A 13,732-nucleotide genomic window follows, 5' to 3' on the forward strand; every position below is an offset into this window, starting at 1 on the left:
TTTTTCAAGTTAATAGATTTCTGTTCATGGTTGGACTAACCAAACAAAAACCAAACCGTAAACAAGAAAAATGTATGTACACCCTCTAATAGAATATATCCCCTTGACATTAAAAAATGCTACAGAAAATCAAACTGAAATCGAATATAGAGAGAATAAAGCCGGCGTAACTACTCACTCCTTTTATCGAGATCCGGTTCAATTTTGGTAACTTTTGCTTGGAAGAACTAATTAAACAAACAACAATGGCAAAGTATAAACGTGTTCTATATCTCAAATTGGTTAAATAAAGATACCTAAAACAGTAATAAAATCTTCTTTCTCAGGCAACAACAATTTATCTTTCATGGAGAGAAAAAAAACAGTAATAATAATAAATAACATTTCCATATAAAAAACAGCGATATACCGAATCTAATGAATTAATTAATAAATTAATAAAGTCGTTAAATTCACAAATTAATTGTGAGCCAGCGAAGATTTTTTCTGATTGGGGAAAAACCTAAGTGAAGAAGAGAGACAAGACAACAACAACACAAAAGCAAACACAATTCTCACCGATCAAATCTCTCTCTGGGTTTTGAAAAAGTCGGAATCTTTCTTGAGTTTGGTTAATGCCTGGGAACCACAGTGAGATTTCGTTAAATGAACAAAACAGAGTCGATAACGATACCAATACGAAGACGACAAGGAAGAAGAAGAAGAAGAAAGATGTAACAATCGTTGATGATGATGATAATCAATTGGATAGCACCAATCAATTGGTAACGAAGAGTAAGAATCGATTTATAGCCAAGTTTCGAAAGAAACCCAAATCGCCAAAAGGGTCGCGTAAAGGTGGATGCTTTCGTGTGATGATGCGACCTCGAAGGAGAGAGAGGGATGGTGATGATGATGATGATGCTGATTCGGTTTTGTCTCCAGTTTCTGATCCTAATGATGAAAGGTTTAGTCATGAGATGATGAGAGTTATGTTAGAGACTAATGATTTCTGCTCTGATGAGTGTAATCCACATCGGTGAATATTTGTAAGTTTGATTTATTGGGATTGGGATTGGGGTTGTTGGTTGATTCTTATTATTTATAGATTTTTTGGTTTTGGTTTTTGTTTTTGGATCAATTTGTATAGAATCTCTCTTCTGGATTAAATTCATCAAATTGCATATGAGTGTTTTTTCTTATGTTTTAGTCCAATTGTGATTCTTTATGCAGAGCCTTTGTGTTTGATTCTGATTCGTATAGCAGAGTTGTTATTGGTAGTTTTCATTGAATTGAGCTTGCTTCTTTAGCTTTCTAGGAAGTCTAACACATATAGATTTGGATTGTTTTCAGTTCATAATAGTAAATGTGGATGATTGTTGTCTATGTCTACTGTGGTAAAGGAAAGATGATAATGCAGTGAGTTTATTTGAAGAATTTTAGGTGCTCAAGCCTAAGTCTATAGGTCTACTATAACTATTGTAAGACTGAGTATGGCCTGTTGTGACTTGGTTAGAAAGCAGTTCGTGATGAGTTGGTTTATAAGATGCCTTGGGAGATTGTTTACGACGTGTGGTCTGTGTAGGGTTTGGTTTGTGGATTTGGTGAGAGTTGAGAGCCTTAATGAAGGAAGTCTTTCTGGTTTTGTGAACTGAAGAAGAAAGCTTAAGTTCTTAGCATATTAGTTCAAAGCAGAGGGACTGGAAGAAACAATTAAGAATTGGATTTCAGTGATATTGCTGAATGAGTATCGATACTGCCGATTCTTAGGTCTACTGGAGCGACTTTTTTCTTTAGTAAAAACTACATGGCTGGATCAGGTGTTAGAGGCATTAACTTAGTTTTCTATAGTGGAAGCTCGTACACTTACTTCAATGCCGAAGCATACCAAGAGATTCTCGATCTTGTAAGAAACAATTTCTTCTCTGAAAAAATGGAAGATTTAGTATCACCTGTTGTGTTTTACTACATTTTCATGACTAATTTGGTGTCCACATATCTCTTATAGATAAGAAAAGACTTGAATGGGAATCCTTTGATGGACACAAAAGAAGATAAAAGCTTACCTGTCTGTGGAAAGACAAAAAACCTTTGAAATCACTTAATTAATGAGGTCAAGAAATACTTCAAGACGATTACTTTACGATTTGGGAGTAAATGGGGCAGAGTTTTTCTGTTTTGTAATACTCCAGTAGGCCTGAACGGAACTGAGTATCGATACTGCCGATTTCTTAGGTCTACAGGAGCAGAGTTTTAACTGTTTTGATTGTTTCTTATATATGAGTCTATGGCACACTGAGTTCAACTATATGTAATGCCTCTTACCTTTTCTGAATTGCCTCTGCCTTGGAGTTCTATGAAGAGCAATGCTCATCCTCCACGAAGTAAAATCGTTAACTGGTCGTGTTTACTTACTGCAGAGATACTGATACAGAAACTAGTCATAACTACGGATATAGTCCAGTCACCATACTCTTATAGACATTCAAGCCTTATCGATGAACCTGCGTGATGCGCGTTTGTTATATACCCTTACTAGTTGTGAATTTTGCAAATGATATATAGATTCAAGCATTATTCTGCTCGTATACTTGGAATGATCTATAATGATTTGTATAGCTTGAATGTGAATGCATTTGAAGTTTTGAATACACCAAAGAATACCAAATTTATCTACTTTATTACTTCAATCCAAGTTGAGTTAAAAAAAAATTGATACTTTATGGACTAAACATAGGAAAAGTTTATAACTTGGAGCCGCCCACAGCTAAAATCTAAAACCGGATTCTGGTTATGTCTGGTTATTTAAACCAATCGTTTTTCGATTTTGTTTTACCTCAAAAACCCTTTCAAGCTCAAGCGCCGGCGTTCTCTAGCCAAACTCGATTTCGTTTCTCTGTTGAGATTGATCTTTGAGATTTACTAGATCCAAAGATGGATGGGATAAAGCTCTCGTTCCCACCGGAAAGTCCACCACTTTCAGTCATCGTTGCTCTTTCTCTCTCAGCTTCTCCGGTCACTATTGATTCCTCCGCCTCTGTAACCACCGTCCCTTCTTTTGTCTTCTCCGACGGGTACTTTCCCTTTTCTCTGTCTGATTACTTCTTTGATTTCTATGAAAGTTTAACCCTTTTTCTTGATTTAGGAGGAAATTGAGTGGAACCACCGTTCTTCTTCGCTATGTTGGTCGATCAGCGAATACGCTTCCTGATTTCTATGGCAACAATGCTTTTGATTCTTCTCAGGTCTTGGTTCTTTGTATTAACATGAAAGGATGAATCTTGTGATGTAAATTTAAAATCTTTTGACTTTGTTTCTTCTTCTTGTGGGTGATTATTAGATTGATGAGTGGGTAGATTACGCTTCTGTCTTCTCTTCTGGTTCAGAGTTTGAGAATGCTTGTGGTCGTGTTGATAAGTATCTCGAGAGTCGTACGTTTCTTGTTGGTCATTCTCTTTCCATTGCTGATGTTGCTATTTGGTCAGCTCTTGCTGGTAAGAATATTCATTATCTTTGACTCTTTGTTATGAGTTTCTCTGTATTTGAAGCTGATTAGTTGAACTTTTGGTAGGAACTGGCCAAAGATGGGAAAGTTTGAGGAAGTCGAAAAAGTATCAGAGTTTAGTTAGATGGTTCAATTCTATATTAGACGAGTACAGTGAGCTGCTTAACAAGGTTCTAGCAACATATGTGAAGAAAAGCTCAGGGAAGCCTGTTGCTGCACCTAAGTCTAAAGACAGCCAACAAGCTTTGAAAGGAGATGCTCAGGATAAAAGCAAACCTGAAGTGGACTTGCCGGAAGCAGAAATTGGAAAGGTTCGACTCCGGTTTGCTCCAGAGCCAAGTGGTTATCTTCACATTGGACATGCTAAGGCTGCGTTGCTGAACAAGTATTTCGCTGAGCGTTACCAAGGGGAAGTGATTGTGCGTTTTGATGATACTAACCCTGCTAAAGAAAGCAATGAGTTTGTGGATAATCTTGTGAAGGATATTGGGACCTTGGGGATCAAGTATGAGAGAGTGACTTACACTTCGGACTATTTTCCTGAACTGATGGAAATGGCGGAAAAACTGATGCGTGAGGGTAAGGCATATGTTGATGACACACCGAGGGAGCAGATGCAGAAAGAGAGGATGGATGGGATTGATTCGAAATGTAGGAATCATAGCGTCGAGGAGAATTTGAAGCTATGGAAGGAAATGATTGCGGGAAGTGAGAGAGGATTACAGTGCTGCGTTCGTGGGAAATTCAACATGCAAGATCCCAACAAAGCCATGCGCGACCCGGTTTATTATCGATGCAACCCTATGTCTCACCACCGTATTGGGGATAAGTATAAGATATATCCAACATATGACTTTGCTTGCCCGTTTGTCGATTCCCTTGAAGGGATAACGCATGCCCTTCGGTCTAGTGAGTATCATGACCGGAATGCTCAGTACTTTAAAGTTCTGGAGGACATGGGATTACGACAGGTTCAGCTTTACGAATTCAGCCGGTTAAATCTGGTTTTTACACTTCTCAGTAAGCGCAAGCTTCTCTGGTTTGTCCAGACTGGATTGGTTGACGGGTGGGATGATCCACGCTTCCCGACAGTCCAAGGAATTGTTCGTAGAGGTTTGAAAATCGAGGCTCTGATTCAGTTCATTCTTGAGCAGGTAAGCCTTTCTTTTTCGTTGTTGCTTGTATCTTACGAATGATCTGTACTAATAATTCTGTTCATTTCTTTCTTTTACAGGGGGCTTCGAAGAATCTAAATTTGATGGAATGGGACAAACTTTGGTCTATTAATAAGAGAATAATTGATCCTGTGTGCCCTAGACACACGGCTGTGATTGCAGAGCGTCGTGTACTATTTACCTTAACAGATGGTCCTGATGAGCCGTTTGTTCGCCTGATACCAAAGCACAAGAAATTCGAAGGTGCTGGAGAAAAGGCGACCACTTTCACCAAGAGCATTTGGATTGAGGAAGCTGATGCGAGTGCAATATCCGTTGGTGAGGAAGTAACTTTGATGGATTGGGGAAATGCCATAGTTAAGGAAATCACAAAGGACAAGGAGGGTCGTGTCACTGCATTATCTGGCGTTCTGAATCTCCAAGGTTCTGTAAAGACTACAAAGCTAAAGCTCACATGGCTTCCCGATACCAATGAATTGGTCAATCTCACATTAACTGAGTTTGATTATTTAATCACCAAGAAGAAGGTACAAATCGGTTGATACAGTTATCTCTACACAATATTGTTATCTCTCAAAATGGCTGCTTTGTTTTTTGCTGTAATACAGCTCGAAGATGATGATGAAGTTGCTGATTTTGTGAATCCTAACACAAAGAAGGAAACTTTGGCACTTGGTGATTCTAATATGAGGAATCTGAAATGTGGAGATGTGATTCAGCTTGAGAGGAAAGGCTATTTCAGATGTGATGTTCCATTTGTCAAATCTTCAAAGCCCATCGTCTTATTCTCGATTCCAGATGGAAGAGCGGCTAAGTGATGAATGAACTATTTTTGTGTTTCCCATTTTATGAAAATTGTGTTGAGAATTTGCTACTTAGGTTTAAGACAATGAAAAACAGAGCTCTTTTATCAGTTCTGTGCTTAATTTTTCATCTCATAATAGTTTAAAGTTGCAAACTTTATCTTGATTCATTCTTCTTTGCTTAGTGTTTACAATAGAGACAAAAACAAACTCATTTCTTGGGTGTGTATCTCAATTTGATCTTCTTAACCTGTTTGGGTTTGAGCTGGAATGATTTGACGAGAATGTTGTCAGGAAGAGCTCCAAAGAGAGAGGCCACAAGTGATTGTGTTCCAGGCAGTTGGCTATCGAAGGCTGCGAGTACAGATGCTGGAGAGTTGGCAATGTTCTTCTGGAAATGGAGGAGTCCCTTGGGGAAGGCGAAAACGTCTCCCTTGTTAAGGTATTTGGCGATGAGTTTTCCGCCGGTTGTTACAAAGCCGACGTAGAGCTGACCTTCAAGGACGAAAATGATCTCGGAGGCGCGTGGATGGATATGAGGTGGGTTTAGGCCATTTGGGGCGTAGTCGATGCGGGACATGGAGAGGCCGAGAGTGTTGAGTCCTGGTAGCTTTTCTACGTTGGCTCCGGTCACGACTGAGCCGGTGGAGGTGTTTGTGGCGGCGATGGTGGCTAAGCCTTTGAAGTAGAAGTCTTCCGGTGTTATTTGTGTTGAGTCCTTGCAAGTGTATCCGTTGACCTTGACCGCTTCATTTTTCAGAAATCAAAAGAGAACCAAAAAAAACATATTTAGATAAATTTTGACTTTGCCCAAAAAAAAAAAAACAAAAGATAAATTTTGACAAGAACAAAAAAGACAAAAAAAAAAAAGTTTATTTAACTCCAAAAATTTATGTATATTTGGTATGATACTATTGAAAAAAAAGAATGTTTGAAGATTTCTTTCAATCCTATGTTTCCACCTACTTTTTAATTTAGCATTTTGATTAATACTAGTATATCATTTTATAAATCCTCATAAATTTCCAGGAAACTCTTGAATAATATAATACTAAATTCGAAATGAGAGAAATAAAGTATAATACAATACTAAATTCGAAATGAGAGAAATAAAGTATAATACAAATGAGAAAACTTCGCTTCATAATATCACAATTGGTGTCAAATTTCTTAATGATATAATTTTCAACTATGAAGATAGGGAAATAATGAAAATGTTTATAAGAAAAGCTTTAGTCGTTTTTTTCCAACGAAGAATAAACAAAGAAATCAAAGCATGTCACGGGTACGTAAAATTGATTCAAACAAAAGGTGTTATTGAGGTCAATACCATTAGACAAATCAGCAACACAAACATCTTGAAGCATCTCCGCGGCGGCCACGGCTGCGACCATCATGGTAACAACAACAACAAGATGGGTTGCAAAAGACGCCATTATTGTTGTTGTTGTTAATTTTTCAGAAAAGAGTTTGTTTTTGATGAATTTATAATTACGAATAAATTCACAATAGAAATGCCTTGAATTTGGTATTCTTATAAACATTGAGGATGCGTTAAAAGGATATTATTAGGCCAATTTGTGAGAGGTGGGTTTTGATTCTTAATTTAGCCAAAATTAGGTTTTTAATTTTCAATTTTTGTGATTAAGAGGGGGGTTGTTTATTGGAGAATTGAGACATCTCATCAAATCTATTTGGCTTTAGTTAGTACCGTACGAGGAAACTCACCTAAATTAAACTTATCTTTCCTGGAAATTATTAAATTTTTAAGAACCAAACTCTAAAAAATTACTTGTGTGGATTAATAAATAGAAAGTAGAAGTTGGCTGGTAATTTCGTTATAACTCAGCTACTTTTGTTTTGTTTTTGGTCAAACGACTCAAACCAAATCCAAACTGATCATTTATTTTATCTAGGGCTGGGATAAATAAGCGAACCGAGATTTCTGGTTTTTGGGCCGGTTTTGGTTCTCTTGGCTGAGCCGAAGGACGGGTATTATTAATATTTTTTGAATGGATTATACCAAAATTAGACCCGTTTTTACCAATACCTTAACCTAAAAATCAAATTTAGCCAAAATTAACCGAGAACCGAATCTAACCAATAACCGAACTAGCCGAACCGAAAAACCTAAGTCGTAGGCCGAACGGGGGAGATTTGTTGATTTAAGGTCTAGTTTCTGGAAGGTTTTAATTTTACATCGGTATCTGACTGATAAAGGCCGACAGAGATTGTTCGCTAAAATGTCACTGTCATTATCAAGTACACAGCATATTAATATGTTAAATAGAGGAACAAGTGAACAAAATGGTTAGACTTATGGCTAAACAAATTCCCTCATGGATAAAAGTCCTAAGTTCAACTTGAGTCCATATTAGATTTATAATATCAACTACGTAAAACCCTAATTTAATATTTTCTATTTAAATATATTGATATATGTGTATACAAAATGAATAGATTTAAGTAAATATAACTAGAGTAAGTTCGTTGACGCAACAGTTTGGGAGAAAGACTTAATCGAAGTCAAGTCGCTTATATTTTTAATCTCAAACTGTTTACAAAGACGATTCTTATATTAAAGGAAGATGTTGAGAAATGAAGATCAATCATCAATCTCTCTATTTATATGTTTCTAATTTCTTCTACTCTATTCATATCAATATTCCATAATCCTTATTAATCTCTCCATCATGACGACTAAGGTAAAAAACATGCTCATACTAACTTATACGGAAATGAATCCGAGTTTTTTTTTCCCTTTTCTTGAATCATTCGCGGTTTTGTGCAGAAAATCGAGATCAAAGTGAATATCGATTGTGAGAAATGCAAACATGCAATCATGGAGGCTGTTACAGAGCTAGAAGGTATGGTTTCAATTATAAAAAAAAAGCGTGTTAAGAATTCTGCGGATATATGAGAGATGCGATTAAAAGATGAGAGATTTGAAATGCAGGTGTGAATATAGTTTCACTGGATCAAGAGAAGGGTATACTAACCGTGGTGGGTACTATGGATCCGGTCTGCGTAGCGGAACAGCTTAGGAAGGTTAAACAGAAACCAGTAGTAATCAGCGTCGGACCACCAAAAAAACCAGACCCAAAAAAACCAGACCCCAAGAAGGACCCTTGTTTCCCTTACTACTATTACACCCCCCGTGACATGATATCAGTCAATACCTATGAGAGCGGAAGCGGCTGCACCATCGTTTGAATCCTGTCTCTCTTCTCTTTGTCTCCATGTAAAATCCTGCAATCTTTAGTCGATAATTTTTTTTTTTTGTGATCCTGTTATATCATACTATGTGATGAATCTTTGTTAGTGGCTCCTCTTGAACCAAGTAATATCATTAGATAATACATCATTTAACCTGGAGTCTTTCTTTTACATCACATCGAGTTCTACAATTAGCGCATGAAAACAAAAGCACAAGCATTTTCCTTGTCAAAAGACAATTCATGATCATACCTTCACAAAAACGCTAACAATGCAAACGAAGTCCAGACCTGACTAAATATACTACCATCGAGAAAGCAAAGACTAACCACCGTTACAGAGACATGGTAAAACAAAAGGCAAACATACTACTTAGACCTAGGAAAAAGCATCACAGTTTATTGATCTTCTTATGAGATCTTTGCAGCAGAACTGTGATTTACTTCTTCTTCCTTCCACCAGCTCCTTTGGTTTTCTTGTTTGCTGCTCCTTTAGTGGTACTCTCTGGGATTTCCTAGTAGCAAGTAAAAAACAGTTCATAAACACCAAATTATCGATGTATATCCAGAAACATGTGAAACACAAAGTAAAGTGTTATATTGATCCCAGGAATCTTAAGAACGGAGGCACTTAGTCTATGTAAAATAGTTTCCTGCTCACAGCTGTATGATTAACATATAGCTAGATAGAACTACAGAAATTATGGCAGATTAATTTTAAATGTTCACCGGATATTTAGATTCTTGTGCCTATGCCAGCTCCAGCCATTTGAACCGAAAGGTTGAAACCCCAGGATAGAGAAAACAGCCTAATGCTAACAATGTTTTTGGAGGAGTTCCATCCAAAAGCATGCAGAGAGGAGACTTTATTGCTGATAGCTGGTTTATACTGCCGGAGCAAGCATTTGGTACCCTGTGATCCAGTATATTGAGGAATCACCTCAGAGACAACTAGGCATATAAGGTTTCCCTAAAGTGTGTAAAGTGTACATATATTTCCATTCATTTGTGGACATGTGTTAAGAGTTTGTGGCAGGCTATGGACAGTGAATTGATAATAACAAGATGTAGGCGGAAAGCATGAAGAGGATCGATGTTTTAAGTACCACGAATCGGGAGTTGTTTTACAATATATTTGGAAAGCCTTAGAGATACCAATTAATTTACTAATCAGTGTTTCTTTTGCACTTGAAGAATTATATGACGTACACATTCATGTACAAGTGAAAAGAAAGGAGCTTAAGAACTAACGGGTTCAACCATATATAAGATTGAAAGAGACAAACCTTTCTCTTAGCAGGCACGGATGAGTTAGCAACTGGCTTGAAAAATGATTCCAGCCTGTAATATGTTTAAGAAAGAAATGAATAGAAGGAGAAATAAACGCTAATAATCACTACTATATTGTTCGAAAGGTGCAAACCTGCCCTGGGATGATTTGTTCTTCGCAGTTTTAATTTTCTCTATCGCCTATACAAGAATTTCAGATCATCCACGATATTCTCAGAATAAAGCATTGCACCAATATGGAACAAAGTATGATAACACTACATGAAGCATACCTTGGTTACCCTGTCTATGTTGAATCCATTTTCATTCACCAAAAACTGAACTATACCCTGGGGAGAAAAAAAGAAGTAACAAAGAAAATTCCCCGAAGAATCCAAAATATGGGTGGAGCAGAAAAGGGGAGAACTAGGTTTCTACCTCTTCATCTGGAGAGGTCCACTTAATATCAAGCTGCTCCTCATCTGTTATGACATCAGGTTCTTTAAAAAGTTTTCGAGCTTCGTTATATGGCCATTCCTCGGGTATTTGATACCTACACAAAATACCAAACTGTAAACATCTTTATCGCACTATGGCTATTGTTTCTTGTAACAACAGATGTTGAAAGATAGAACTCAACACAGGTGACAGGATGGATTAATTTAGATTTGACTACATATTGACAGATAACTGCTTCTCTTAGATATGTGGCTAAGGTACTGCATCGCGCTGAGAAATTTTTTCAGCAAACGGCACATGCAATGTACAGCCAGCTAGACAAATTCACAAGTTATAACCTTCACTCATATTGGTTGGTCTGAACTTTTATATCATAAAATCAGTATATAGGCCCCAAATCGAATTAGTCTAAGATAATACAACAGAATTAAACCTTTCTTTGTTTAGATTTTCGAGTATAGTCTCAATAGATCCATGCTGGCGAATGAGCTTTAGCGCAGTCTGCCCTCCGATACCTGTGGCACAAAATACATATTAGTTTCTAACCTGTTCTCCATTCCAACACAATGTTGATCTATATCGCCCACAGTTGAGAGGGATAAAACAAAAAAGGTCTCTTGATACCTCGGATACTGTCACAATAGTCACATCCAGACAATATGCACAAGTCAATGAACTGATCCATGGTAAGTTGAAGCTCTTCTAAAATCTGAAACAAGACCACAAGATAAGAGATGATCTCATTTACTTAACACGTAGAAGAAAGAATAGTGAGTGTGAGAGAGAAACCTTAGCAACTTCAAATTCCATGACAGGAATCTTTCTGGAGCTAGGATCCATCAGGTGGCGAAGAAACTTAGGAGCTCCAAAAGTCAAGGAATCCATATCTTCAGAAGCCACACCATAAACCTAAACAGACAAAAGCTTTTCATAAGGAAGCATTGCATACCGTGTAAACTTCCACTTACACAAGATTGAAGACAGTGGTCACTCGAGAGTCTAGACTGTCAGTAAACACCAAAAAGAGAACAAACAAAAGAATTCAGACCTTTCCTGACTTGCAAAGTGCAGCACATTGCGCTTCAGCCTCGGAAGTGGCCTGTATGTAAGAAGCCACATCAGTCTTCTTTTCAAGAATTTAGCCATTTCATATGATTACCAAAAAGACAAGTTAATAGAAGAGATTTAGACCCTCGGGCCTCTGCACATAACATAAGTACCTCAACAACAGGCACCCCCATGAGTCTCAAGAGTCTTTTGCAGTCGTCATTGTGCTGTTTTGTCACCTGGAGAGTGGGAGATTATGCATGTATAATAAGAGTCCTAGATTCAATTGCTTTAAAGTGGATGACATAAAAACTAAGGAGTCCAATGATTCATAGATTGAAACGAATAGATTACTTTCACAGTTCTTTTGCTGTACTTCTCAATGTCCTCCTTGTTTCCTGCCTATCAGCATGAAATAGTTTGAAGAATTACGCTCTTTCACTAGTAAAATAAAGCTAGGTAAGCAACTCGTAAGGCAAGTAAGAGTGACAAACCTCAATTGCACCAGTCAAATCTGCAGTTGCATCGGCTCTCTTGGAGTAACTGAATCAAGAGTAGAATTGGATAAAACCATAGTGAACAACAGTTCAGAAACTCATCTTAGCATCTTCAAGCTAAAACTCAATTTAAGCAGCACTCCGGATAATAAAAATCTACCGTTTTGCCAGTTCTTGTCTCTTTAACTCCGGCGGCTTTCCATCGAAAACATAGCTGCACCAAAAGATTCAAAACCAATTTAGCAAAACTAATAGTAAAAGGCAAACCTTTTCCACCAACAGAGGAAGTACCAAAAAAAATGTAGTAAGAGGGCATTACACAGGCTTAATTCCAGCTTCAAGAAGACGAATCGTTCGATTAAACATCCCTTGTAAATGACTACATATACCCAAAAAAAAACACAAAGACATAACAACATCAAACCAAAAGATCCAAACTTTTACAAATGTGGAAACAAAGAGAGAGTAGTAATAGTAACCTAGTGACTTCACCAGCTTCATTAGTGAGCATTTCAGTCCCAGTTCTTCCCACAACAATCTGAATCACAATTACAAAAATTACAACTCTCGCTGAGTGATTAAGTGTGCAATGAGATTGATACAAAAGGGGAAGAAGAGAACGAACAAGGAATTGGTAAATGCTCATGCTAGCATCAACAGCGATTTTCCGACCAAAATAGCTCTCGAATTTCTGTTCTTTCATACAACTTGGCGCATTGTCGGCTAAAAGCTTCGTTAAACCCTAAAAATCCGACCAAAAAAAACACAAGCATTAGATCGAATTCAGGAATCGTTATCTAAAATTGAAACGAGAGGTTAATGTTTAATCCATCAGACCTTAATACCCATGGTGGTTACAGAGAAAGCAGCGAATGCGAAGGTTTCTCTCAGGGGACTTTGGTCTCTCTGACGCCGGTGGTGATGTTGTTTTCCCGCCTCCTCAACACGTGTGGGCGCTAGATTCTTGTCAACTTTATGAGGCCTTTAAACCTCATGAGCCCATCAGGTGGTTAAGGGCCCATCATATGGTTTAGGCCCATGGGTTATATTCCTCGCTAGTATGAGTATCCGTCATGGTCCATAGATGTTTTTTTTTTTTTTTTTTTTTTTTGTTAGTCCATATATATGCTTTGAGTTTCGTTATATATGTAAGGGTGCATGCACTCTTCTTTTGGCATTTTTTTCCTACCAATACAGTATTGTCGTTTTTGCTGTAGACAAATCCATTTTAATATCCGATTTTGGATCTCTGAAGCCTTAAAAAAATAAAATAAGGGAGGTTTGTTCTTGGTTTCCTCACGGTGTGGGATGGTTCATTAGTTAAATAAGGAAATAAAATCATGTACATATATCTAGCAAACGAAACTGTACTTAAGTTGCCAAATTATAACTATAAATAAGGGAGGTTTCATTATTCGTGCATGGGAATCGATCGTATGGGTCAAGGAGTACAAACCAAAGAACGTAATGGTGGTGAATGGTGGTACGTGGGCTTTTTATTTTATGTGAACACATTATTGATGATCTTTGTGTATAAGAAACGGTGGTGGTACGTGATCATTTAAATATAGTTACGCTAAACAACTCTCACCGACAGGATTTTATGGAGAATTACGTACATATATTCATTACGCATCACGGAAAAATCCAAGGCAATTCATGACGATACGTCCTTAGTTAACACCTTCACGTTTCTCCAAGTTACAATTAATTCAAAAAACTTTTTAACTTTATCTTTATGCAACATCCTAATAACGTTCCTAAAAAAATGCAAAACCCTACT

General features: G+C 37.4%; 5 protein-coding genes across 7 annotated transcripts; 3 read left to right on the forward strand and 2 right to left on the reverse strand.

Annotated features, from left to right (window-relative positions):
* Positions 1-483: 483 nt before the first annotated feature.
* On the forward strand, positions 484-2,630 carry LOC9308292. Of its 2 annotated transcripts, XM_002872177.2 has the most exons (3): positions 484-1,028; positions 1,565-1,885; positions 1,988-2,630. In XM_002872177.2, the coding sequence occupies exon 1, from the start codon at positions 615-617 to the stop codon at positions 1,020-1,022; it is 408 nt and encodes a 135-aa protein (XP_002872223.1). In that variant the 5' UTR covers positions 484-614; the 3' UTR covers positions 1,023-1,028; positions 1,565-1,885; positions 1,988-2,630. The 2 variants fall into 2 exon arrangements, with proteins under 2 accessions (XP_002872223.1, XP_020876540.1); XM_021020881.1 differs by having other exon boundaries at positions 484-1,885.
* A 171-nt stretch (positions 2,631-2,801) lies between these two features.
* On the forward strand, positions 2,802-5,632 carry LOC9308294 (glutamate--tRNA ligase, cytoplasmic). The gene is made up of 6 exons (XM_021020877.1): positions 2,802-3,053; positions 3,125-3,224; positions 3,320-3,473; positions 3,551-4,638; positions 4,719-5,186; positions 5,268-5,632. The coding sequence occupies exons 1-6, from the start codon at positions 2,914-2,916 to the stop codon at positions 5,475-5,477; spliced, it is 2,160 nt and encodes a 719-aa protein (XP_020876536.1). The 5' UTR covers positions 2,802-2,913; the 3' UTR covers positions 5,478-5,632.
* Positions 5,540-6,967, reverse strand: LOC9308295 (probable germin-like protein subfamily 2 member 5). Its single transcript, XM_002874268.2, has 2 exons — positions 6,793-6,967; positions 5,540-6,209 (listed from the first exon to the last, which is right to left on the reverse strand). Exons 1-2 carry the CDS (start codon positions 6,896-6,898, stop codon positions 5,674-5,676), a joined length of 642 nt encoding a protein of 213 aa, XP_002874314.1. The 5' UTR covers positions 6,899-6,967; the 3' UTR covers positions 5,540-5,673.
* A 1,024-nt stretch (positions 6,968-7,991) lies between these two features.
* On the forward strand, positions 7,992-8,831 carry LOC9310382 (heavy metal-associated isoprenylated plant protein 2). Its single transcript, XM_002872180.2, has 3 exons — positions 7,992-8,167; positions 8,254-8,329; positions 8,419-8,831. Exons 1-3 carry the CDS (start codon positions 8,156-8,158, stop codon positions 8,673-8,675), a joined length of 345 nt encoding a protein of 114 aa, XP_002872226.1. The 5' UTR covers positions 7,992-8,155; the 3' UTR covers positions 8,676-8,831.
* Positions 8,794-12,903, reverse strand: LOC9308296 (flap endonuclease 1). 2 transcript variants are annotated; one of them, XM_021020878.1, is made up of 18 exons: positions 12,787-12,903; positions 12,575-12,691; positions 12,429-12,487; positions 12,269-12,328; positions 12,110-12,163; positions 11,947-11,995; positions 11,807-11,854; positions 11,626-11,691; positions 11,454-11,504; positions 11,195-11,314; positions 11,030-11,114; positions 10,839-10,920; positions 10,385-10,499; positions 10,240-10,296; positions 10,101-10,147; positions 9,964-10,018; positions 9,407-9,590; positions 8,824-9,192 (listed from the first exon to the last, which is right to left on the reverse strand). In XM_021020878.1, the coding sequence occupies exons 1-17, from the start codon at positions 12,796-12,798 to the stop codon at positions 9,414-9,416; spliced, it is 1,254 nt and encodes a 417-aa protein (XP_020876537.1). In that variant the 5' UTR covers positions 12,799-12,903; the 3' UTR covers positions 8,824-9,192; positions 9,407-9,413. The 2 variants fall into 2 exon arrangements, with proteins under 2 accessions (XP_020876539.1, XP_020876537.1); XM_021020880.1 differs by lacking the exon at positions 9,407-9,590 and having other exon boundaries at positions 8,794-9,192.
* Positions 12,904-13,732: the final 829 nt, after the last annotated feature.

This window comes from Arabidopsis lyrata (genome assembly GCF_000004255.2).
Source record: "Arabidopsis lyrata subsp. lyrata unplaced genomic scaffold ARALYscaffold_6, whole genome shotgun sequence".
In the NCBI taxonomy this organism is placed as follows: Eukaryota; Viridiplantae; Streptophyta; class Magnoliopsida; order Brassicales; family Brassicaceae; genus Arabidopsis; species Arabidopsis lyrata.

What these genes read in the sequence shown, in the direction of transcription:
- LOC9308292 (XM_021020881.1), top strand. Translation starts at nt 615, where the DNA reads ATGCCTGGGAACCACAGTGAGATTTCGTTAAATGAACAAAACAGAGTC.
- LOC9308294 (XM_021020877.1), top strand. Translation starts at nt 2,914, where the DNA reads ATGGATGGGATAAAGCTCTCGTTCCCACCGGAAAGTCCACCACTTTCA. An exon ending in ATGCTTTTGATTCTTCTCAG is followed by an intron (nt 3,225 to 3,319) that starts GTCTTGGTTCTT and finishes GGTGATTATTAG; the next exon opens with ATTGATGAGTGGGTAGATTA. An exon ending in TTCAGTTCATTCTTGAGCAG is followed by an intron (nt 4,639 to 4,718) that starts GTAAGCCTTTCT and finishes TTTCTTTTACAG; the next exon opens with GGGGCTTCGAAGAATCTAAA.
- LOC9308295 (XM_002874268.2), bottom strand. Translation starts at nt 6,898, where the DNA reads ATGGCGTCTTTTGCAACCCATCTTGTTGTTGTTGTTACCATGATGGTC. An exon ending in TGTTGCTGATTTGTCTAATG is followed by an intron (nt 6,210 to 6,792) that starts GTATTGACCTCA and finishes TGAAAAATGAAG; the next exon opens with CGGTCAAGGTCAACGGATAC.
- LOC9310382 (XM_002872180.2), top strand. An exon ending in GGCTGTTACAGAGCTAGAAG is followed by an intron (nt 8,330 to 8,418) that starts GTATGGTTTCAA and finishes TTTGAAATGCAG; the next exon opens with GTGTGAATATAGTTTCACTG.
- LOC9308296 (XM_021020878.1), bottom strand. An exon ending in GAAGCTGGAATTAAGCCTGT is followed by an intron (nt 12,164 to 12,268) that starts GTAATGCCCTCT and finishes CTTTTGGTGCAG; the next exon opens with CTATGTTTTCGATGGAAAGC. An exon ending in GAAAATCTAAACAAAGAAAG is followed by an intron (nt 10,500 to 10,838) that starts GTTTAATTCTGT and finishes TATTTTGTGTAG; the next exon opens with GTATCAAATACCCGAGGAAT.